General features: G+C 42.0%; 1 protein-coding gene across 1 annotated transcript in view; it reads left to right on the top strand.

Moving 5' to 3' along the window:
* The window catches only part of ryr2 (ryanodine receptor 2), a 301,683-nt gene that overhangs the window by 137,040 nt on the left and 140,157 nt on the right, over positions 1-24,486 (top strand). The window contains 10 exon segments of the mRNA XM_033025458.1: positions 2,622-2,727; positions 4,794-4,937; positions 6,734-7,007; positions 8,148-8,262; positions 9,804-9,936; positions 11,656-11,759; positions 16,073-16,208; positions 18,390-18,576; positions 19,548-19,650; positions 20,661-20,781. Coding sequence (XP_032881349.1) covers positions 2,622-2,727; positions 4,794-4,937; positions 6,734-7,007; positions 8,148-8,262; positions 9,804-9,936; positions 11,656-11,759; positions 16,073-16,208; positions 18,390-18,576; positions 19,548-19,650; positions 20,661-20,781 — 1,423 coding nt within the window.

A 24,486-nucleotide genomic window follows, 5' to 3' on the forward strand; every position in this document is an offset into this window, starting at 1 on the left:
TGTATGAGGTAAATGTAGATCAGGATCGCTCTCTAGTTGGTGATAGGTCTGTTCAGTTTACTGATAACAACTGAGAAGAAACTGTCACTGAATCTGAAAGTATGTGTTTTCAAACTTCTGTACCTCTAGCCTCAGAGGGGAGAAGAGGGAGTGATTGGGCCCTTAATTATGCTAGTGGCCTTGCCAAGGCAGCGTAAAGTGTAGATGGAGTCATTGAAAGGGGAGTTGGTTTGCCTGATGGTCTGGGTTAAGTCACAAACTCTGCATTCCCGATAAAATGCTTCCTACAGCACATCTGTAGAAGTGGGTGAGGGTTGTTGGAACTTCGAACTTCCCAAACATTCCAAGGAAGTAGACATTGATCATACTTAAATAATTTCATTAATAGTATCAAATCCATTGTAGGTGTTTAATTGTTGAAAAGTTTAGTAATATCCATGTGTTAGAATAAAATTGAGATCTATAGGATTTGAGCCGCAGTTGGAGTATTACGTGCAGTTCTGGTCGCCCCATTACAGGAAAGATGTGGAAGCTTTGGATAGGGTGTGGAGGAGGTTTATCAGAATGCTCCCTGGATTAGAGGATTTCAGCTGTAGAGAGAGGTTGGATGCACTTAGAATGTTTCTCTGGAACATCTGTTACCAGAATAAGGGAGTTTAAAATTAGAGGGCATCGGTGTAAGTGAGAGGAGAAAGATTTAAAGACTTGTTAAGAAGTATTTAGACACGCAGAGCGGTGGGTATATGAAATGAGCTGCCAGAGGAAGTGGTAAAGATGAGTACAATTACAATGTTTAAAGGCCATTTGTACAGGTTACTGGATAAGAAGGGTTTAGCGGGATATGGTCAAAATGTGGTCAAATGGACCTTACGTAGGAAGTCACCTTTTCAACATGGATGAGATGGGCTGAAGGGTCTGTATTGCTGCTGTATTTTTCTATGACTGTAAGGAAAGGGAAGAATTTATAAGACCTCTAAATAGTATAATTTGCTTCTGTGCTCAGTTTAATATTTAACCAACATTACTACAACAGATGATAGACACAAAATGCCGGAGTAACTCAGCGGGTCAATCTGTCTCAGTTTGAAGGAGGGTCTCAACAGAAAACATCACCTATTCCTTTTCTCCATAGATGCTGCCTGACCCGCTGAGTTACTCCAGCATTTTGTGTCTATCTTTTGTGTAAAGCAGCACCTGCTGTTCCTTCCTACACATTACTAAAACTGATTTATGGCCATTGTGAGGTCTTACTGTGCACAAAGTAGCAGTCATATTTCCTCTGTTAAAACAGACATCATCAAAAAGCCTGCATCACTAATAAAAGCACTGCAGAACAGCCCAAGGTCATTGAAGAGTCAACATATTTGTGCCTTTTTTCTTTCACCCTTCTTTGCTAGTTTCAATAATTTAGCACAAAGCAACTTCTCTCTGAGAGTTTATAACTGAATATCATTCATGGAATATATGGGTGTGACTTCATTTGTGCATGGAATTTAATACAGAGAAATGTGAGGTGTTACATTTTGGAAAGTCTAACATGGGCAGGACCTACACGATGAATGGTAGGGCTCTGAGAGGTGTTGTAGAGCAGAGGGATCTCGGAATGCAGGTACATAGTCCCTTGAAGGTGGTATTATACGAAGATTGGGTGGTCAAAAAAGCTTTTGGCACATTGGTTAGAATATCGAGTATAGAGGTTGGGAATGTGTAAGAAGGAACTGCAGATGCTTGTTTAAACCGAAGATAGTCACACAAAGCTGGAGTAACTCAGCAGGAAAAGGAGTGGGTGACTTTTCGGGTTGAGACCCTTCTTCAGACGGTCATGTTGCAGTTATATAAGACGTTGGCGAGGCTGCATTTAGAGTATTGTGTTTAGTTCTGGGCACCATGTTTTGGGAAAAATGTTGTCAAATTGGACATGGTACAGAGAAGATTTATGAGGATGTTACCAGGACTCAAGGGTCTGCGCTATAGAGAGAGGTTAAACAGGCTGTGACTCTATTCCTTGGAGCGCAGGAGGATGAGGGGTGAATTATAGAGGTCTATAAAATCATGAGAGGAATAGTTCAGGTAGATATACAGAGTCTCTTGCCCAGAGTAGGGGAATGGAGAACCAGAGGATATAGATTTAAGGTGAAAGAGGAAAGATTTAATAGAAATCTGATGGGGTAGCTTTTTCGCACAAAGGATGGTGGGTGTATGGAACGAGCTGCCAGAGGAGGTAGTTGAGGCAAGAACTATTGCAATGTTTAGCAAACAATTAGACAGGTACATGAATAGGACAGGTTAAGAGGAATATGGGCCAAACACAGGCAGGTGGGACTAGTGTAGATGGGACACGTTAGTCGGTGTGGAGAAGTTGGGCTGAAAGGCCTGTTTCCACACTGTGCCACTCTATGTACAGTGCCCATCACTTTTTGCAATCTTCTTCATTTCTGGGCGTTCGAGTTGCCGAACCAGGTTCTCATGCAACCAGACAATATATTCTCTACTGTACACCTGTAGAGTTTCAACAGAGTATTTGTTGACATACCGAATCTTCTCAGATTGAGGGGTTCATCTATGATTCTTTTAATATGAGAGCTTTGTTTTTAAGATTAATAAATCTATTTTATTTTCAGATTAACATGTTGCTGAGCTTTAAAAACGACAGGCGTGAGTGTCCTTGCCCGGTGGAAGTGCGTGAAGATCTGTTGGATTTCCATGAAGATCTCATGGCTCATTGTGGTCAGTACCCGCTCTGAAGTATCCTTCTTATAACTCGGAACATTGCAAGCAAGGCAAAACATCATTTATGGGATATGACTCTAAATGAGATGAGCGTAGATGGGAACCTTGGTTGGTATGGACGAGTTTACTTTAGTGTCGTTTAATTTATTGTCATGTGTACCAAGGTGCAGTGAAAAGCTTGTTGCGTGCTAACAAGTCAATAGAAAGACTATACAGAATTACAATCGAGCCATTCACAGTGTACAGCTACATGATAAAGGGTATAACGTTTAGTGCAAGATAAAGTCCAGTAAAGTCTGATTAAAGATAGTCCAAAGGTCTTCAGTGAGGTAGATTGTAGGTCAGGCTTGCTCTCTAGTTCTTGATGGGATGGTTCAATTGCCTGATAACAGCTGGAAAGAAACTGTCCCTAAATCTGGATGTGTGCCTGCTCTAGTAGGCAAACAAATAGTCTGATTAAAGTGGCAGATCTGAGAGGAAATTAAAAAGAGCATAATTAGAGTAAGAAATGCTGCTGCTGCGGTGGAGAGATTTTAATGTGTGATTCCATGTTCTGGGACCAGCAGGCAGAGTCGTCTGGCTTGGGAGCCATCTTGTTCCAAAAAGTGCTTTACATAAATAAATGTATACATTAGTATTAAAATGTGATGCTATGGGGAATGTAGAATTATACAATGGGGGATTCATTAGTGAATTAGAAAGACAAATAGCGTCAGTACTTGAAAAGAAACAAGCGTGGTTGAACATTGAAGCATAGGTGCTAAAAATCAACGTTGAACCTCGTGAGATTCTCACTGAACAAAGTGAAGTTATAGCATTGTCTCATAGCAATGAACTGCAGATGCTGATTTATATCAAAGATAGACAAAAAGTGCTGGAGTAACCTAGCAAGTCATGCTGCATCTCTTGAAGAAGGGTCCCAACTCGAAGCATTACCCATCCATGTTCTCCAGAGGTGCTGCCTGACCCACTGAGTTACTCTAGCACTTTGTGTCTCTTACTACACTATCTTCCTGGGATGGTTTGCAATCAGGGATTGGAGGCATTGGATGGTGAGGTTGTAGTCCTCGTAGAGGGAGAAGGTCAAGTGCTGGGGAGCGGTTGGTGTGAGGACAGGATGGGTTGAAGGTTGCGATAAGTTGATGTCAGATGAGGGAGGGAGAGACAGGTAAATAAATCATCTGTGTTGGTTGTTAATACCTGCCTGGTGGTAACCTTTAGACTTCAGTAATACAGTGCGGTAACAGGCCCTTCGGCCCACAGTGTCCGTGCCGACCAGCAATCACCCTGCACACTAACACTATCCTACAAACTAGGGACAATTAAAAAATTTACTAAATCCAGTTAACCTACAAACCTGCACGTATTTGGAGTATGGGAAGAAACCAGAGTATCTGGAGAAAACCCACGTGGTCACAGAGAGAACAAACTCCAGACAGACAGCACCCTTAGTCAGGATCAGGATCAGGTCCCTGGCGCTGCAAGGCAGTAACTCTACCGTTGTGCCACCGCACTCCCAAAGAGCAGTCATTATGAAGGCTTCACTTCTGCCTGAGTGGGCTGCAGATGATGTGGGACGTGGATGCATTAACATGCCAGGCACACCGATGACTCAAGAAAATTTACCGTTTAGCAGCCCACACAATAAGTCCTCGACTTTAATTATATTTATTTCTCATTAAACAACATATTTGCTGATAAATCTCAGTTCTTCTTGCATCAGGTGCATTTGTGAATTGAGAAAATCTATTCCAAAGCTCTGGCATGAAGAAAACAATATCAATTTAACAATGCAGTGTCTTTCCAACACTTGCTAACACAATGTAAACAGAAACAATCATTTTCTTGTGAGCAAATTTTATTGACATTTTGATGAAAAGAGTCAGTAACTTTATTGATTACTTAGAAGTGAAATCAATCCAGGCAGTTTTTTTACCCATGAAATTAGGTCGTGAAATTAAAACGAGTCAATTTAAAACAGCCCTACACAATGTTGCTTTGTTTTCTGACTGTTGTTAATTTGGTTGGGGTTCAATGAAATGGTTTTGCTGACCCTTTTTTAGGAATTGAATTGGAAGAAGAAGAAGCTAACAGCGACGACAGTGACTCCACAATCCGCGGGCGCCTGATGAACCTGGTAGAGAAAGTGGCCTACTTGAAGAAAAGAAAAACGGAGAGTCCACTGGAACAGGAGGCAAAGAAACCCAGTTAGTGTTTCGAATCTTTCACACAATTGTCATTCTGGGGATTCCAGTTGTCACTCTGGAGGCAGCACAAGGAACAGCAGATGCTGGAACTTTGAGCAAAACACAAAGTGCTAGTGGAACTCAGTGGGTCAGGCAGCATCTGTGCACTTTTTCTTATACATATTTTAGTTTAGTTTTGAGATACAGCGTTGAAATAGGCCGTGCCGACCAGTGATCACCCGTACTCTTGTTCTAACCAACTCATTAGGGACAATTTACAGAAGCCAATTAACCTATAAACATGAGGTACACAAAAATGCTGGAGAAACTCAGCGGGTGCAGCAGCATCTATGGAGCGAAGGAAATAGGCAACGTTTTCACTTTAGGTGTGTTCACTTCTTAAAAGAGTACTCCCACACACTAACATTATCTTACACGCAAGGAACAATCTACAATTTTACCAAGACAATTAACCTACAAATCTTTACGTCTTTGGAGTGTGGGAGGAAACCGGAGTGTGTGGGGAAAACCCACGCAGGTCACGGGGAGAATGTACAAACTCCGTACAGCCACCACCGGTACAGACACCACCACGAGTCTCTGGCACTGTCCCACTTAGGCGACCTTATTTGCGAGTTCAGGAGACTCTGCGCTCGCCACACGGTCGCCACACGGTCGCCACATGTTCGTAGGTGGACTCTGGTGAGGCTCCTTCATGGTTGAGAGGAGTTCCCGCATGGTGGTACCTATTCGCGGCCTCAGTATGGTCGCGCAAAATGTTTCAACATGTTGAAAATTTTTCCCCGACCTAAAATTGCTCGCCATGGAGAAAATCGATACTTTTGAAGTCGTAGTGCAGTGGTAGTGGGATCGCCATGTCGTTGTAGGTAGTCGAGGCAGCCGTAGGAAATCTCCTTTGCTGACCGGGCATTTTAATTGGCTCATTGGGGGAAAAAAAAAATGTAAGCACGAGTTTTCAGAACCAAGGAAAACCAACCGGTAATGTTAAATGCCCGCTAAACTTCACAGCTGTGTATCTCTGGCTTATTAAAACGTTGCCTGGCTTCTTAAAAGTCTCCACTCCTTCTCCCCCCTCTCCCCCCCGTCTCCCCCCCTTCTCTCCCCTTTCTCCCTTCTCCCCCCTTTCTCCCTTCTCCCCCCTTCTCCCCTTCCCCCCTGCCCGCTCTTTTAAAGGACTTACCGTACACTGTGCTAGCTGTCTTTAACCTTCCTGGTCATCGCGGGTATCACCTTGGCATTGCACCGTGTGAATTTCAGACAGCGCTCCCCCACTTTCCCTGGCCCCTGCCGTGTGTGTGTGTGTGTGTGTGTGTGTGTGTGTGTGTGTGTGTGTGTGTGTGTGTGTGTGTGTGTGTGTGTGTGTGTGTGTATGTGTGTGTGTGTATGTGTGTGTGTGTGTGTGTGTGTGTGTGTGTGTCATCGTGACGGTGGTTCCAATTCGCGCTTTTTCAGCCGAGTGCCTCCGAGCTTGAAGGTCCGCTGAAAAGTCGCATAAGTGGGACAAGCCCGTAAGGCTCCAACTCTACCTCTGTGCCATCATGCCGCCCCACGGCTTCTGTGAAATGGCCCCTAGTTTGTGGAGAGTAGATGAGTAAATGGGATAACATAGACCTCGTGTCAATGGGTGTTCGTTGGTCGGTGTGGACAGTCGAAAGGCCAGTTTCCACGCAGTATCTCTAAACTTCAACACCAAACATACACAACAAAAAAGCTTCATCTTCGATGCATCCCAAAATACTGCAAGGATATCTGATAAAGTCCATTGAACTGATTGACTGGTTTTGATTTATTTTCAGCCACCCTTCAGCAGTTGATCTCGGAGACCATGGTTCGGTGGGCGCAGGAGTCAGTGATCGAGGATCCGGAGCTTGTGCGTGCCATGTTTGTTTTGCTTCACCGGCAGTACGATGGCATTGGCGAGCTTGTCCGTGCTTTACCCAAGACCTACACGATCAACAGAGTGTCGGTGGAAGATACGATAAGTCTACTGGCTTCACTGGGCCAGATCAGATCTCTTCTCAGTGTTAGAATGGGCAAAGAAGAGGAAAAGCTGATGATCCGTGGGCTTGGGTGAGTGAGCAAAATGTAGTCTTTGTTTAATTCGTTGATACATAATGTTGATATATGTGCAATGATACAGAAATTAATTGTAGTTGAAATGTTAGTGATGGTATTTTGTTATGCCTGGAAATTATTTCCATGCCGGTAGCATTAAATGACCCATGCAATCGTATCATTATATCATTCTCTGCAATTCAAATTCATTGACCTTTAAATGGCGTGAATTTTGAAGCAGGAGTAGAATCATTGACTTTGTCATATAATGCAGTTAGCACGGCTAACATAGAGCCATACAACACAGAAACAGTCGGCCCAACTTGCCCACGCCAACCAACGTGCCCCATCTACACTAGTTGACCTTCCCTTGTTTGCCCCATATCCCTCTAAACCTATCCTATCCACGTACCTGTCCAAATATTTTTTAAAGTTGTGATAGTACCTGCCACAACCACTTCCTCCGGCAGCTCATTCCATATTCTCACCACACTTGGTGTAAAAAAAGTTGCCCCTCAGATTCCTATTAAATCTTTCCCCCCTCATCTCAAACCTATTCTTGATTCCTCTACTCTGGGTAAAAGACTCTGTGCATTTACCCTGTCTATTCCTCTCATGATCTTGCCCACCTCTTTCAAATAATGGGGGTGTTAAGCCATTAAGTGTCCTTGGTTTTTAAATTGAACAAGATTATTTCTGCTGGACTTGTCAATATTAATTTAAAAATCAACAAATAATAGAACATAGAACAGCACAGGAATGGGCCCTTCAGCCTACAATGCTTGTGCTGAACATGATGCCATGTTAACAATCTCATCTGCCTGGACATCATCCATTTCTGCCCATTCCCTGTACTTCCATATGCTTATCTAAAAGCAAACACCACTATCGTATCTGCCTCCACCACCACTGCTGGCAATGTGTTCCAGGCCACCACTACTCTCGGTGTAAAAACAACACTTGCCCTGCCCTTCTTCCTCTCACATAGCTATGCCCTCTAGTGTAGGACATTTCCACCCTGGGACAAAGGCTTTGACTGTCTACCCGCTCTACGCTTCTCAAAATTGTATTTAGTGATAGAGGACTTTTCAGAGCTATGTATCATTATCCATTTGTGCTTAATAAGTATTTTCTTTTCTTGTGTTTTCAATGAAGGGACATAATGAATAATAAAGTGTTTTACCAGCATCCCAATCTAATGAGAGCCCTAGGGATGCATGAGACAGTGATGGAAGTCATGGTGAATGTGCTTGGAGGGGGAGAATCTAAGGTGGATACAGTTCGATTTAGTTGTATTGTTCATGCTTCTATTTCACTGTGCGCTTTTTTCTTTTGTGTTTGTTTTCCTACAAAAACTGAAAGTGAATTGATTAGTTCAAGTACGATTCATCGATTATTTTCTGTGTAGATAATCTGAGAGAAAATTTACTGTTGTAATGAGATTTTGTTCTATCCAACCAGACTGTTGTAGACTACAGAAGCCAGGAGTTACATTTCACCCTTTGATAGGGGTTGTATATAACACTAATACAGTGTAGGGAGACCACAAAACAATACAGTAAACCTTTGCTATTGCAGACCTCTTTATAACAGATTTCAGTTATAGTGGATTGCCTTTCACAGGCTGCTAGTTACACCAATTCTACTGACATTGACAAGGCATTGACATTCACAAAGCATTGACTCACAAGGCATTGAAAATTTGCCCCCCTCACCTGGCAAGTAACTCCTGGCCTCTTGCTTTTGATCCCCCTACTCTGGGTAAAAGACTCTGTGCATTTTCCGCATTCCCTCATGACTTTATACACTTCTGTATGTTCACCCCTCAGCCTCCTGCGCTCTAAGGAATAAAGTCCCAGCCTTTGTCAATTCCACCCTCTCCAGCACTATCACATCTTTGTCCTTTCTTTTCGTGAGAATTATGAGCAATGGTCCCAGGCTGAATATTATTGCTTCAATTTCTACCGGTAGGATAGCACACATTGTGGACATCAGCACGTGCATAGATGAGAACAGAATGTAGTCAGCTGTTAAAGTGACTAGCGCACAGAATTTAGAAGTTCAATTTTATGAAAGGCAGGGTGTCCATTGGAAGTGGTCACTAACATATTAAAACAAAAGCAAATTGTATCTTGAGTGATTTATGCTTTGGGGCCCTATTTCTTTTGATGCTATTTTGGCTCCAGTGGTAAACCCAGGAAATGTTTCTGATGAGTCAATATTCTCACTATTAACATTTGAAATGTTAAAAATTAAATACGTATGCCCGAGTAAGGTAAAACACAGTTAAATGTAGTTTAGAGATACAGTGTGTGGAAACAGGCCCATTGAGTCCATGCCGACCAGCAATCACCCACAGTATGTTCAAAGTTTTTTTCTCTAGTTTGGAGACAACTGTTTCTAATATTAAAAAGATAGAAGATAGATAAAATAAAAATGATAGATGTACTTGTTGATACATCGTTATTGAAAGGGGTGTGGTGCCACCTGGTGGTTAGGCCACTTACTGAGCAAACCCTCGGCACTAGGACTGGCAAGGTCACATGACTGTTTGACGGGATGAAGTCGTCAAGTGGTTGAGGGGTGTGCCTCTGGAAGAACACTCCCCAGTCGCATGTGTGCTGTTCTCTGTATTACTTTTGATTCACAACGCGTGGCTCGCTACACGGGCAATGTTTTCAATGACCATGTGCAGTAATCATGTATGGTATTTTTTCTGAACATCAACAGTTTCACATTAAAAGCCATTTGCAAACATAATATTCACAAATAAACTGAAACTCTCTTGACCTCTGAATCTGTTCCCTTTAGGAAATAATCTTCCCGAAGATGGTGGCCAACTGTTGTCGTTTCCTCTGCTACTTCTGCCGAATCAGTCGGCAAAATCAAAAAGCAATGTTTGATCACTTAAGCTATCTGTTGGAAAACAGCAGTGTTGGATTAGGTAAGGTACCGAACACTTATCGCATTACAGATCCTACCATACTGTAAGTTAATCGGCTATTTGGATTCAGCTCGTAATTTGACCAATATCAAAAATATCTAAGCAGTTAGATATTGTACGAATTATGAAAATTATAGTGAAATGTAAAGAGATTCCTATATATGTTTTTCATTTTCAGTTTAGTTTATTATCACATATACCGAGGTACATTAAAAAGATTTTGTTGCGAGCTAACCAGTCAGCAGAAAGACAATACATGTTTACAATTAATCAATTTACAGTGTATAGATACATGATAAGGAGTAAAGTAAACTGTTGAAAAATGAGGGGTTTTATGGAATATTGCATTGAATTATATAGGGTTAGGCTATGGTATAGTTTCTGTACTTTGTTGATAGAGATTGTGATTGATTGAACGAGACAGTACTGAAACAGGCCATTCGGCCCACCGAGTCCATGCCGACCATTGATCACCCGTTTATACTGTTATCCCACTTTCACAACCACTCCCTACACATTAGGGGCAAATTAGCTTACAAGCCCGCACGTCTTTGGGATGTGGGATGTACATGTGACGGCATTGGCTGCTGTACGTCAATCTAGTCCTAAGGGGTTCAGTCACAAAAAAACCTTGAGTGGCATTATATCTTGTGTAGGGTAGACATGAATATTTTCAGACAAATCTTTTCAGTTGCATTTGTCTCTGAGAAGTTATACTGCTTCATAAAAGGAGAAATGTTCATTCATTCGTACCGTTTGGTGAAGTGAGAGCGAAAATAATCCAAAATCCAATTTCCTGCAGGGTCAAATGCATGGGCAGCTCATTCACTGCCAGTATATAGTGATGTTGAATCAGAGTATTTGGCACTCAACTTCATGTCAAGATAGCTAAATCCACACTGAAATTAAATGACTGGTTCTCTTTAGCACTTAGTAAACTCAGTCTACTGAGCCCGAATGCAAGAGGCAAAATGTTTTGGTGCTATTTTCAGAGATACAGCGTGGAAAAAGCCTTTCGGCCCACTGAGTCGGCTCCGATCAGCGATCACCCTGTACACCAGCACTATCCTACACACTAGGGACAATTTCCTATTTTCAGAAGCCATTTAACCTATGAGCCTGCACGTATTTGGAGTTTGGGAGGAAACCGGAGCACCATGAGAAAATCCACGCTGTCATAGGCAGAACGCACAAACTCCATACAAACAGCATGAATTGAATGTGAGTTTCTGGTGCTGTAAGGCAACAACTCCACTGCTGCGCCACTGTGCCACCCCTTAGGTTCTGTAATACTTGGGAGAGGTACCTGTAATGGAATCATAGTCAGATAAACCAGCGATCACCCCTACACTAGTTCCATCTTACACATTTGGGAGTCAATTAATCTACAAAACCTGCACGCCTTTGGAGTGTGGAAGGAAACTGGAGCACCCCGAGAAAACGCACGCAGTCACAGGGAGAATGTACAAACTCCATACCGACAGCACCCATAGTCAGGATCAAACCTGGGTCTCAGGTGCTGTAAGACGGCAACTCTGCCACTGTGCCAGTTCACTATCACTTAATCTAATAGTGCCAACGATTAGATTAAAATTAAAAACATATTTTCTATACATCATTTAACAGAGGGTAATTTACATCTAGATTATTTTGTCAAGTAGTACAATGTACAAATCTTTTACAAACCTTTTACTTATGTTCCATCATTTTTCTTCACAGCATCTCCTTCCATGCGAGGTTCCACTCCTTTGGATGTTGCTGCAGCATCTGTGATGGACAACAATGAACTTGCCCTGGCATTGCGAGAACCCAATTTAGAAAAAGTAATTTTCAGTCATCCAGATCTAGTTGCGTCAGAAGGAATTACAGATGCTGGTTTGCATCAAAGATAGACACAAAATGCTGGAGTAACTCAGGGGGTTAGGTGGCCTGATCCACTGAATTACTCCATCATCCCCATGTATCCAAATCTAGTTACTGGCGATTAAGTTAATTGCTGATTAAACTGGGTTTGTTTAAATTCTACCGAATGTGCACCTTGGACACGAAATGCGAATCAAAACCACATCTTTCAGCTTTGGGTCCTGAAAAGGACACAATATAGTGTTGGAATGTTAAAAAAAAAGTGAACTTTATATTCTAGAAGAAATCTAGTATCTGTTGACTGAGATGGTCTCACAAATCCAATTCCATGTCCCTTATAGATTGACACTGGGTTTACAGACCAGTTAGTCTAACATCGGTAGTGGGGAAACTGCTAGAGTCAGTTATTAAAGATGGGATAGCAGCACATTTGGAAAGTGTGGACAAAGTCATTGGACAAAGTCAGCATGGATTTACGAAAGGTAAATCATGTCTGACGAATCTTATAGAATTTTTCGAGGATGTAACTAGTAGCGTGGATAGGGGAGAACCAGTGGATGTGGTGTATCTGGACTTCCAGAAGGCTTTCGACAAGGTCCCACATAAGAGATTAGTTTACAAACTTAAAGCACACGGCATTGGGGGTTCAGTATTGATGTGGATAGAGAACTGGCTGGCAAACAGGAAGCAAAGAGTAGGAGTAAACGGGTCCTTTTCACAATGGCGGGCAGTGACTAGTGGGGTACCGCAAGGCTCAGTGCTGGGACCCCAGCTATTTACAATATATATTAATGATCTGGATGAGGGAATTGAAGGCAATATCTCCAAGTTTGCGGATGACACTAAGCTGGGGGGCAGTGTTAGCTGTGAGGAGGATGCTAGGAGACTGCAAGGTGACTTGGATAGGCTGGGTGAGTGGGCAAATGTTTGGCAGATGCAGTATAATGTGGATAAATGTGAGGTTATCCATTTTGGTGGCAAAAACAGTAAAGCAGACTATTATCTAAATGGTGGCCGATTAGGAAAAGGGGAGATGCAGCGAGACCTGGGTGTCATGGTACACCAGTCATTGAAAGTAGGCATGCAGGTGCAGCAGGCAGTGAAGAAAGTGAATGGTATGTTAGCTTTCATAGCAAAAATATTTGAGTATAGGAGCAGGGAGGTTCTACTGCAGTTGTACAGGGTCTTGGTGAGACCACACCTAGAGTATTGCGTACAGTTTTGGTCTCCAAATCTGAGGAAGGACATTATTGCCATAGAGGGAGTGCAGAGAAGGTTCACCAGACTGATTCCTGGGATGTCAGGACTGTCTTATGGAGAAAGACTGGATAGACTTGGTTTATACTCTCTAAAATTTAGGAGATTGAGAGGGGATCTTATAGAAACTTACAAAATTCTTAAGGGGTTGGACAGGCTAGATGCAGGAAGATTGTTCCTGATGTTGGGGAAGTCCAGGACAAGGGGTCACAGCTTAAGGATAAGGGGGAAATCCTTTAAGACCGAGATGAGAAAAACATTTTTCACACAGAGAGTGGTGAATCTCTGGAACTCTCTGCCACAGAGGGTAGTTGAGGCCAGTTCATTGGCTATATTTAAGAGGGAGTTAGATGTGGCCCTTGTGGCTAAGGGGATCAGAGGGTATGGAGAGAAGGCAGGTACGGGATACTGAGTTGGATGATCAGCCATGATCATATTGAATGGCGGTGCAGGCTCGAAGGGCCGAATGGTCTACTCCTGCACCTAATATCTATGTTTCTATGTTTCTGTGACACAAAGTACTCGAGTAACTCAGTGGGTCAGGCTGGGTGACGATTTGCATCGGAGCCCTTCTTCAGACCATCCACATTCTCCAGAGATGCTGCCTGACCTGCTGAGTTACTCCAGCACTTTGTATCAAACTTTGGTATAGACCTGCAGTTCCTTGGTATAGCATCTGCAGTTCCTATATATCCCTTATGCCACACTATAGGTGGAAGGGGTGTGGGAGAGGGAGGGGAGAAATGCGTGTGAGTCCAGGTGGGGTGCAGGGTGGGAGTGGGAGTAGAAGAAAGGTGTGTGGGGAGAATGGAAGAGCTCGGAGCAATGGAAGAGCGGCCTACATGTATTCAGCTACTGTGAGGCCATCTCCTTCAAGCCCCAAATGTCTTGTTGCACCTTATCTTCAATGGTTCTCTGGATAGTTTCATGAGAAAGCTAGGTGGGGCTCTTAAAGATAGCGGAGTCAGGGGATATGGGGAGAAGGCAGGAACGGGGTACTGATTGGGGATGATCAGCCATGATCACATTGAATGGCGGTGCTGGCTCGAAGGGCTGGATGGCCTACTCCTGCACCTATTGTTTATTGGACGATTGGACGGGGACGACAGCAGCAATGGACCTTTATGGTCAGCTGCAGCTTGGACTTTCATAATGGCGCCAATACTTGGCGACTCTTGCATATATAACCATATAACCATATAACAATTACAGCACGGAAACAGGCCATCTCGACCCTTCTAGTCCGTGCCGAACACGTATTCTCCCCTAGTCCCATATACCTGCGCTCAGACCATAACCCTCCATTCCTTTCCCGTCCCTATGGACTCAGTGGGCTAATCCTATGCTTTCTGTACTTAATCGGGAACTGTACTTGCGTATGGCAACAATCTTACTGATCTGTATGCAAAAAAAGAAATTGCATTGAACCTTGGCATATGTGATAATAATGAACCATTGAACCATTCCATCATAATGCTGGTGTTTGAAAATAGACTGGTTGTGGGTAATTAATTAGATTGGATTTGTCCTGCTTTTCTGTGACGAAAATAGGCCTGGGCAATTTAATAGAGTTTTTGAGCCATCCAGTGTGGAAACGGGCCCTTTGGCCCAACTTGCCCATAATGACCAACATGTCCCATCAACACAAGTCCCGCCTGCCTGCGATGGTCCATGTCCCTCTAAACCTGTCCTATCCATGTACAGTCCAAATGTCTCTCCAGCAGCTCGTTCCATACACCCACCACCCTCGGTATGAAAATGTTACCCCTCAGGTTCATAGTAAATCTTTCCCCCCTCAACTTAAATCTGTGTTCTCTGGTTCTCGATTCCCCTACTCTGGCCAAAATACTGTGCGTTTACCCAATCTATTCCTCTCATAATGTTGTACACCTCTATAAAATCACCCCTCATCCTCCTGCGCTCTGAACAAAATATGTTCTGCATATATTGCTTCTATTTTCTTGCTCAGGTATTTGACACAATTATTGTCAATGACAGTACCATTTTCTATGTTGTTGAGTAGATCCCACTGCTATTATTATACTGGGATACCTGGGATAGACGCACAGCTAGTACCGAAGTACAAATCTTCAGGCCTGCAGCCAGCGTGTTATCTGGCCACATTGTCTTCTCTGCATCATGTGCACTCAGCCGTATCATGACACGTGGACTGAATTATCTGCAGACCGCCTTCTGTCATGGTCGAAGCCAAGACAATTTATCCATCATTTTCGCTAAAATGGAGTCGCTCTTGGAGCCACTTTCTGCTAGCTGTTTAACTGTTTACCACCACAGACTCATAGAGTCACACAGTGTGGAAACAGGCCCTTCGGCCCAACTTGTCCACAACAACCAGTTCATTTCAGTTTCATTTATTATCACGTGTACCCAGGTACAGTGAAAAGCTTTTGTTGCATGTTAACCAGTTAGCAGAAAGACAAATCATGATTACAATCAATCCATTCACAGTGTATAGATACATGATATGGGAAAAACGTTTAGTGCAAGGTAAAGCCAGCAAAGTCCGATCAAGGATAGTCCGAGGATCATCAAAGAGGTAGATAGTAGTTCAGCACTGCTCTCTGGTTGTGGTAGGATGATTCAGTTGTCTGATAACAGCTGGGAAGAAACTGTCCTCAAATCTATTGTCTATTGTCTATATTGTCTATTGTTTCACTGCCGATTTATTGTCACATGTGCAAAGTGCAAACTTTTCTTACAAACAGCGCAGTAGGGTATCGCCATACCCAGGCACATCCCTGATTGGTAATTGTACAGAAATAGTCTACTGAGTCGGTGTGCAAGAGGCACCATGTTTTGGCGCCATTTTCCAAGTCCAGGGGCCCTATTCAGGCAAGCCCCAGGCTGCTGCAGGCCTCCATCCATCGCTTCCTTGGTCGACCTGCAACCGACCCAACAGCTATTCCAGAATTTCAGTAAAACCACAAACTGGCACAAGCATAGCCAATGCAGATTTGAGGTGCGAGCTGATTTCTGATATTATTTTGTTCCCTAGGTGGTTCAGTATTTGGCTGGATGTGGGTTGCAGAGTTGTGCCATGCTCGTTGCCAAGGGCTACCCTGATATTGGGTGGAATCCTGTGGAAGGGGAGCGATATTTGGATTTTCTCCGTTTTGCTGTATTTTGCAATGGTAAGATTCTATCCAAAAGCATGTTCTGTAAAGGCAAAGCCTTTATAGGCAGTGTGGAATAATAGTTACACTCACATTGTGCGAAAAAGGAATGAAACAATGAGGACATGGTACTTTCTCCGTTTATTAATTCCTTGTATAACAAAAGAGTAACTCCAACAGAAGCCACACTGATAAACTGAACGTTATTCCCTTCATCCTGTACACTATGGATGGCTTGATGGGAATCTTGTAGCCTTTTCTTTGACTGGATAGCTGCAACAAAAAGCTCTTCACAGTACCTCAGTACATGTGGCAATAATAAACAAAACTAAACTAGACTCCCACACTCCAAAGACGTACAGGTTTGTACCCGAGTGGAACTGAAAATACTACTGTGAAATAACATAACAAATCCAAGATATAATAGAACACCAACTGAATGCTTGACTTGCAGATTTTTTATTGTGTTGGTTATCTTTTCCCCTGGAAATAACACTGCACAAATAATTAGTTCTGATCTGTTTAGAACAAAATAACACTCTCTTTTAGTTTTTAATAAATATTTTAATTTTGTGTTAATTTTAATACTTAATTCTTCCTGCTTAAACAGGAAAATGTGATATTATTTAATAGCGATTTTATGATAATAATGTGTGAATTGAGTGTCTTCAGTATATAATTGCCATCACAGTTGTAACATTCAGCCAGTAAATTGAACTCAAGAATCAATGTGCGCGAATGCGTGATTTATTTCCAATATTCAATGGGCGAGGACTGACATTTATCTCATATTAAGGAATGGGTAATAGCTGCGAGTCTTGGTACTGACTGCTGTGAATGAATGGTGTGTCATACGTCCATGTAAAACAGAGGTGGCACAGCGGTAGAGTTGCTGCCTTACAGTGCCAGAGACCCTGCTTCGAACCTGACTCGGGTGCCGCCTGTACCTGTCTAGTTTGTACATTCTCCCTGTGACTGTATGGGTTTCCGCCTGGTGCTCTGGTTTCCTCCCATATTCCAAAGACTTACAGGTTTGTAGGTTAATTGGCTTCTGTAAAATGCCCCTAGTGTGTAGGAAGCAAAACTGGGATCACAGAACTAATGTGAACGGGTGTTTGTTGGTCGGCGTGGACTCGGTGGGCTACTTGGCCTGTTTCCGTGTCGTTTCTCTAAACGAAACTAAAAGAACTGATGCTCAGTTGCTGAGGTACAGTGATAAAAGACAGACTTGGCTTTAATTTAATTTATTTTTGTGATTTACTTAATTGTAGAATTTGCTTAAATGTTGCAAGTGTACCATTAGAGCAATGTAGTTCTCCTGTACTAATTTGTTCACGGTAATACCTTACCTATGTTAGCTTTGAAATTACATGCATTTTTGTGCTTTAAAATGAAAATCATCGATAATATTCAATACAATTCTGTATCATTCTATTATGCTAAATTCATTTACATCTGTAATTTTTTTTATTATAAATTCAGTTATATCCTTAAATAAATTATCGATAACTATGGTTTCCTATAATTGCAGGATTTAATTTGTGTTTCATTTAATTTCCAATTTGCACATTTTTAATATTCACCCGTTTAACAAACTCATTTGATTTCTCCCTGGTTGTTCGTGTTGTGTTGCAACTGTACCTTAGTTTTAGAGATACAGCATGGAAACAGGCCCTTCGGCCCATCTGGTCCACGCTGATCAGTAATCACCCGTACATTAGTTCTGTCCTACACACTAAGGGCAATTTACAGAAGCCAATTAACCTGTAAACCTGCTCGTCCTTAGAATATGGAAGGAATCTGGAGCACCCGGAGAAAACCCACATGGGTCATGGAGAGAACATTCAAATTCTGTACCGACAGTACCCGTGGTCAGGATCAAACCTGGGTCTCTGACACTGTTAGGCAGCAACTCTACCACTGTGCCACTATGCTGCCCAGAGTTGCTTACTCTGAAAGACATTCATTAACTAGATATATTGTTAAATCTAGATTTTCTTTTTAAATATTACAGACATCAGCTGATTGCTCATTGTGTAACATAGAAAGGTACAGCAAGGAAAAGGCCCCTGAGACCACAATGTCTGGTGCTGTAAGGCAGCAGTTCTACCGCTGCACCACTGTGCCTAATGTTGGTTTTGAAATTAATTTTGATTTGAGTGTAGTACAGTTTTAATGTATTGTTTCCACTGTTTGCAGGCGAGAGTGTGGAAGAAAATGCCAATGAGGTTGTAAGATTGTTAATTCGTCGTCCGGAGTGCTTTGGTCCAGCCTTGCGTGGAGAAGGTGGAGATGGTCTTTTATCTGCCATGGAGGAAGCCATTAAGATCTCTGAAGACCCAGCTAGAGATGGACTATCACCGACTGATGAATGTAGTAGAAGTCTGTGAGTTCAACAAATGGTTTCCATTTAGAATGGAATTATAGAGCCATACAGCGTGGAAATAGGCCCTTTGGCCCAACTTGCACACACCGACCAACATGTCCTATCTACCCTAGTCCCACCTGCTTGCATTTGGCCCATATCCCACAAAACCTGTCCTATCCATGCACCTGTCTAAATGTTTTTTAAACGTTGTGATAATACCTGCCTCAACTACCTCCTCTGGCGGCTCGTTGCATACACCCACCACCCTTTGTGTTGAGGAGGATTTCAGGAGGATGATGAGATATCTCATTGAAACCTACTGAATAGTGAATGGCATAAATAGAGTGGATGTGGAGAGGATGTTTCCACTAGTGGTAGAGTCTGGGACCAGAGTGCACATCCTAGAATAAAAGGATGTATCTTTAAAAAAGTAGGTGAGGAGGAATTTCTTTAGTCAAAGGGCGGTGAATCTGTGGAATTCATTGCCACTGATGGTGGTGGAGAATGTCATTGGGGATTTTTAAAGCAGAATATAATAGGTTCTCTATTAGTAAGGGTGTCAAAGGTTACAGGGAGAAGGCAAGAGAATGGGGTTGAGAGGGAAAAATAGATCAGCCGTGATTGAATGGTGGAGCAGATTTTATGGGCCGAATGACTTAGTTTTGCCCCTATGTCTTTTGAACTTATGCTACTCATAGGTGATGTGGCCTTGTCACGCTTATAAATGTTTTTTTCCACCACCTAAACTAAAAGAAACAGTACTAAAGCTTTCACTCACATTTATTTATTTGTATCATTATTATGGGTTATGTTTCATAAACAGCTGAAAGCATCAGAAATATGTTGGAAAACATACAGCAGGTCTGGCAGTATCAGTGGAAATTGGAACAGTCAACATTTCATATCTGATCCAGAAAGGCTGTGTATTTTTTGTAAACCAACATCTGCAGTTGCTTGTTTCTACATTGTCTCATATCTTTGTTTAACAGGGATATTGAAGAAGAGGATGATACCATTCATATGGGGAATGCTATTATGACCTTCTACTCTGCTTTAATTGATTTATTGGGTCGATGTGCACCAGAGATCCATGTAAGTAGCAAGTTAACTTCAGGAAAAACTGCATCAATGGTCTGAATGTTACCATTTTCCAAACCTTATTTCTATTAATAACTTCTCACAAACTGAGTTGCTTTGCAGAGAGATTCCACATAGTTAATTTTCTTTATAGTGAGATTGAATATAGTAATTTTCTCAGAACTGAATATGGACTGGCATGAATCACCCAACAATGCAACACAGGTAAATAGAAGAGTCCTTGTGCACTCTCAGTTCTGCAGTATCTCCTTGGAAAAATATATGAACAATATATTTGCATTTGGTAAATCAGAGTTCTATTGAAATCATTCAGCCTTTGGCAACCTACAAATGGTACAGTTCTTGCATAATGAGCAGCAGTCAGAAGTACGAGTTTATTAAGTATTGGACAATATTTGATGAGTAGCTCACAGCCCTTGCTCCTTGGAACCACTCGGATACAAGTGAGGTTACCTTGGGTTTATTGGGCAAACATTGGAGTTAGGATTAGGTGAAAAGTTCTTGGCCTCTTGAGGCTGAGAAACATCATTGTAAGCTCATTGTAAGGTCAGTTCTGCATTCTTGCCTACCCCAGTAGTTTAGTTTAATTTAGAGATACGGCACAGAAACAGGCCCTTTGGCCCCCCCCCGAGACACTGCGTGCTATCTGTATAGCGTTTGTACGTTCTCCTTGTGATCTGCTGGGGTTTTCTTCAGGTGATCAGGTTTCCTCCCACATTCCAAAGATGCGCGGGTTTGTAGTTTAATTGGCCTCTGCAAATTGCCCCATAGGCTAAGAGAGTGGATGAGAAAGTGGGATAACTTAGAATTAGCGTGATATCATATTGCCTTCCTGTAGTTGAGGCAGGGAGGAAGGATTTTCGGAATGGGAGGGTTACCAATCACCACACAACTAGGAAAATCACCATCACTAAAGCGCATTGGTAATCATGGTACACCATTTGCATGTAGTTTCCCAGATTCAAGTATCTCACCTTTCATTTCCTTTTTTTTAATTGCAATAGCTCATAAATGCAGGTAAAGGTGAGGCAATACGGATTAAATCCATTCTCCGGTCCTTGATCCCTCTGGAAGACCTGGAAGGAGTTATCAGCATTCCCTTCCAGATGCCAACAGTTGCCAAGGGTGAGTTAGATGCACCTTGAAAGCATATTAAGTGATTATATCTGTAGACTTGAATGCATTGTTATGTCTTTAGCAGATTGCAATTCATGAAATAGAAGCTATGTTTGAGGCAATTGGGACTTTACTGAAGAATAAGAGGCTGAGGGAGTGGATGAGAAAGTTTCTTTTCTTGAACAAAAGGGATCTTTTCTTGAACAAAAAACTGGTGAAAATGGTCCCTGATAATTTACAAAGTACTAATTCAGCTCAGATATTTCACTGCTTGAAACATTCGTTGTATGATTTGTTCCAGTCTACTAATGAGAGGGAACAGATCAAGTTATTCTGACTGACAGTCAACACTTGGCAAAAAATAAGATGGCACCCAAGTCATCAGGCATCTCTGCGTGCTGGTCCCAGAAGCGAATCTTATATCATTCATTACAATCGTTCTACTCTTCAAAACCTCTACTTCATTCACAACATTTCTTACTTTGACCATGCCCTTCTTAATCTCCTCTATCTTGCACTATATGTTATTCCCTTTATCCTGTATCTGTGGACGGCTCGATTGTAATCATGTATAGACCTTCTGCTGACTGGCTAGCACACAACAAAAATGCTTTTCACTGTACCTCGGTACACATGACAATAAACTAAACTAAACACAACAAGTATAAACGGTTTAAGCTATGTTTTTTAACAAAATCGGTTTGCACACAATATTGACAGATGATTCAATACCTTATTTTGAGTGCAAAAAAAGGTGGTCATAAGGTTATTGAGCTGGATGTAGAAATGCAAAATAGACTTGAAAAATAACATGATTTTCTGGCATAAAACCAGAAAATATTGAAAATACTTCATTACTGTAGGTCAGGTTGCATCCGTGAAGAACAAAACAGATCCCGCTTCAACGAGGGGACCATTCACTTGGTCTGTTGCTTTCCAAAGTAATTTTTACTTGTCACCATGATTACAAATGGTAATAACATACCAAAATGTAATAACCTTATTTCACTTTAATACAGTGGATCAAAATTGTAACATAGTGAGTATAGAAGTTGGGAGTTCATGTTGCAATTATATATGAGGTTGGTATTCTGTTCAGTTTTGGGCACCATGTTATAGGAAAGATGTTGTCACGCTGGAAAGGGTGCAGAGAAGATTTACAAGGATGTTGCCAGGACTTGAGGGCCTGAGCTATAGGCAGAGGTAGAGCAGGCTAGAACTCTATTTGTTGGAGCACAGGAGGATGAGGGTGATCTTAGAGAGGTGTACAAAATCATGAAAGGAATAGATTGGGTAAATGCAGTTTCTTGCCCCGAGTAGGTGAATCAAGAACCAGAGGACATAGGTTTAAAGTAAGGAGGGAAAGATTTAAATAGGAACATGAGGGGTACATTTTCTTTCATGAAGGGTGGTGGGTGTATGGAATGAGCTGCCAGAGTTGAGGCAAGTACTATCGCAATGTTTAAGAAACATTTAGACAGGTACATCGATACGATAGATTTAGAGGGATATGGTTCAAACACAGGCAGGTGGGACCAGTGTAGATGGGACATGTTGGTCGGTGTGGGCAAGTTACTCTGAAGGGCCTATTTCCACGCTGTATGATTATGACTATCTATTTACAGCTCACTCAAATAGAATTGTGTTGAACAATGTCACACAATTTGATTTTGGGCGAGAAATCTTGGTGAAACTCATCTACATAAGCTGCAATGGAACAATGCACGCATACTAATTATTTTCTTTAAAATACATTTTTGGCATACTGCAGATAAACTGTTGTTGACTGTCCTAAGCATAAGAGATGTACATGGGACTTTATAGTGAGGTAACCTGGCCATTTAAATTACATTTACTACCTCACATGTAATTAGACAAACTTTGAAAATGGAGTCAGATATAATACATTTTGACACAGAAAATGTAAATGGCAAATCAATGGATTGGGCCAAATATATATATATATCCAACTGCATAACTTGAACGTCCAGATAGCAAATGAGTTAAACTTGTATTATTTACTGGAATGAAAATTAAATGCCATTTGTAATCTGTGGGTCATTTTGTCTAACAAAATCCAGCCCTTATGACGAAGACGTTTTTTTCATCCTGTTCTATTCAAATTGTTTTAAGTTCTGATATAACTTTTTTTAAATATTTGAAGCATGTGGGATATATCTGCTCATATTGACTGATTATTCTTTGAATGTCCCATCTAACTAGTCACACCTGTCTGCGTTTGGGTCATTTGGACGACAGATGGCACAATGGGCTAAGTGTTCGGCTGGCAACCGGAAGGTAGCCGGTTCGAATCCCGCTTGGAGTGCATACTGTCGTTGTGTCCTTGGGCAAGACAATTCACCCACCTTTGCCTGTGTGTGAATGTGTGTGAATGTGTGTGAGTGATTGGTGGTGGTCGGAGGGGCCGTAGGCACAGATTGGCAGCCACGCTTCCGTCAGTCTGCCCCAGGGCAGCTGTGGCTACAGAAGTAGCTTACCACCACCGAGTGTGACTGAGGATTGAATGAATAATGCGATGTAAAGCACCTTGAGTATTAGAAAGGCGCTATATAAATCCCATCCATTATTATTATTATTATTTCCATCTAAACCTTTCCTATCCATTTGCCTGTCCAAATGTCTTTAAAATGTTCATGTCATAGGAGCAGATGTAGGCCATTCGGCCCATTGAGTCTACTTCACCATTCAATCATGGCTGATCTATCTTTCCCTCTCAACCCCATTCTCCTGATTTAAACCCTTAACCCTTGACACCCGTATCAATCAAGAATCTGTCAATCTCCGCCTTAAAAGTGCCAAATGACATGACAATGAATTCCACAGATATACCACCTTCTAACTAAAGAAATTCCCCCTCATTGCCTTTCTAAAGGTGCGTCATTTTATTCTTTGTTATAGTACCTGCCTCAAGTCCCTCCTCTGGCATCTCATTCCATATACCCACAGCCCTCTCTGTGAATCAAAAATGGCCCCTCAGATTCCTATGAAATCTGTCTCCAAGAACACCCTCATTAACTCCAAGAATTTGGCTGTAGAAATCCAGGTTCGTTGCACCACAGACGGAATGCCAAGCTGTTGGATGCTTAGGGTTGTTAGGATGAGATGTTGGCTTGCCCAACCTGGATGAACACTTAAAATGTTGTAATGTACTGATTGGTGGGAAATAGGATTAACCTAAATGGGTAGGAAGGAGCTGCAGATGCTGGTTTATTCTGACGATAGACACAAAATGCTGGAGTAACTCAGCGGGTCAGGCAGCATCTCAGGAGAAAAAGAATAGTTGATGTTTCGGGTCAGAACCCTTTTTAGGACTCTGAAGAAGGGCCTGACCTGAAACGTCACCCATCCTTTTTCTCCAGAGATGCTGCCTGACCTGCTGAGTTACTCCAGCAATTTGTGTCTATCTTTCAAATGTACTTCACTGGTCCCCGACATTGCGATGTGTGTTGTAGAAATGGCAAGGGGTGTTTTGCTCAGTGTGATGTTTCGGCATTGATGAAGGAAAACAAAATGAACAAAGTATGTGAAGAAAATTTGGGGATTATCTGGAAATAATTGGTAAATATTTTTATTTAATAGAGCTGCCTGAAAAACTGTAACGTCCAGGTTCAGGTTCAGGTCCAGGTTCCCTACTGTCATCAGGCTATTAAACACTACAACCACCAAATATGCTCTGAACTGCATAGACTTTGG

Source organism: Amblyraja radiata, chromosome 8 (genome assembly GCF_010909765.2).
Source record: "Amblyraja radiata isolate CabotCenter1 chromosome 8, sAmbRad1.1.pri, whole genome shotgun sequence".
In the NCBI taxonomy this organism is placed as follows: Eukaryota; Metazoa; Chordata; class Chondrichthyes; order Rajiformes; family Rajidae; genus Amblyraja; species Amblyraja radiata.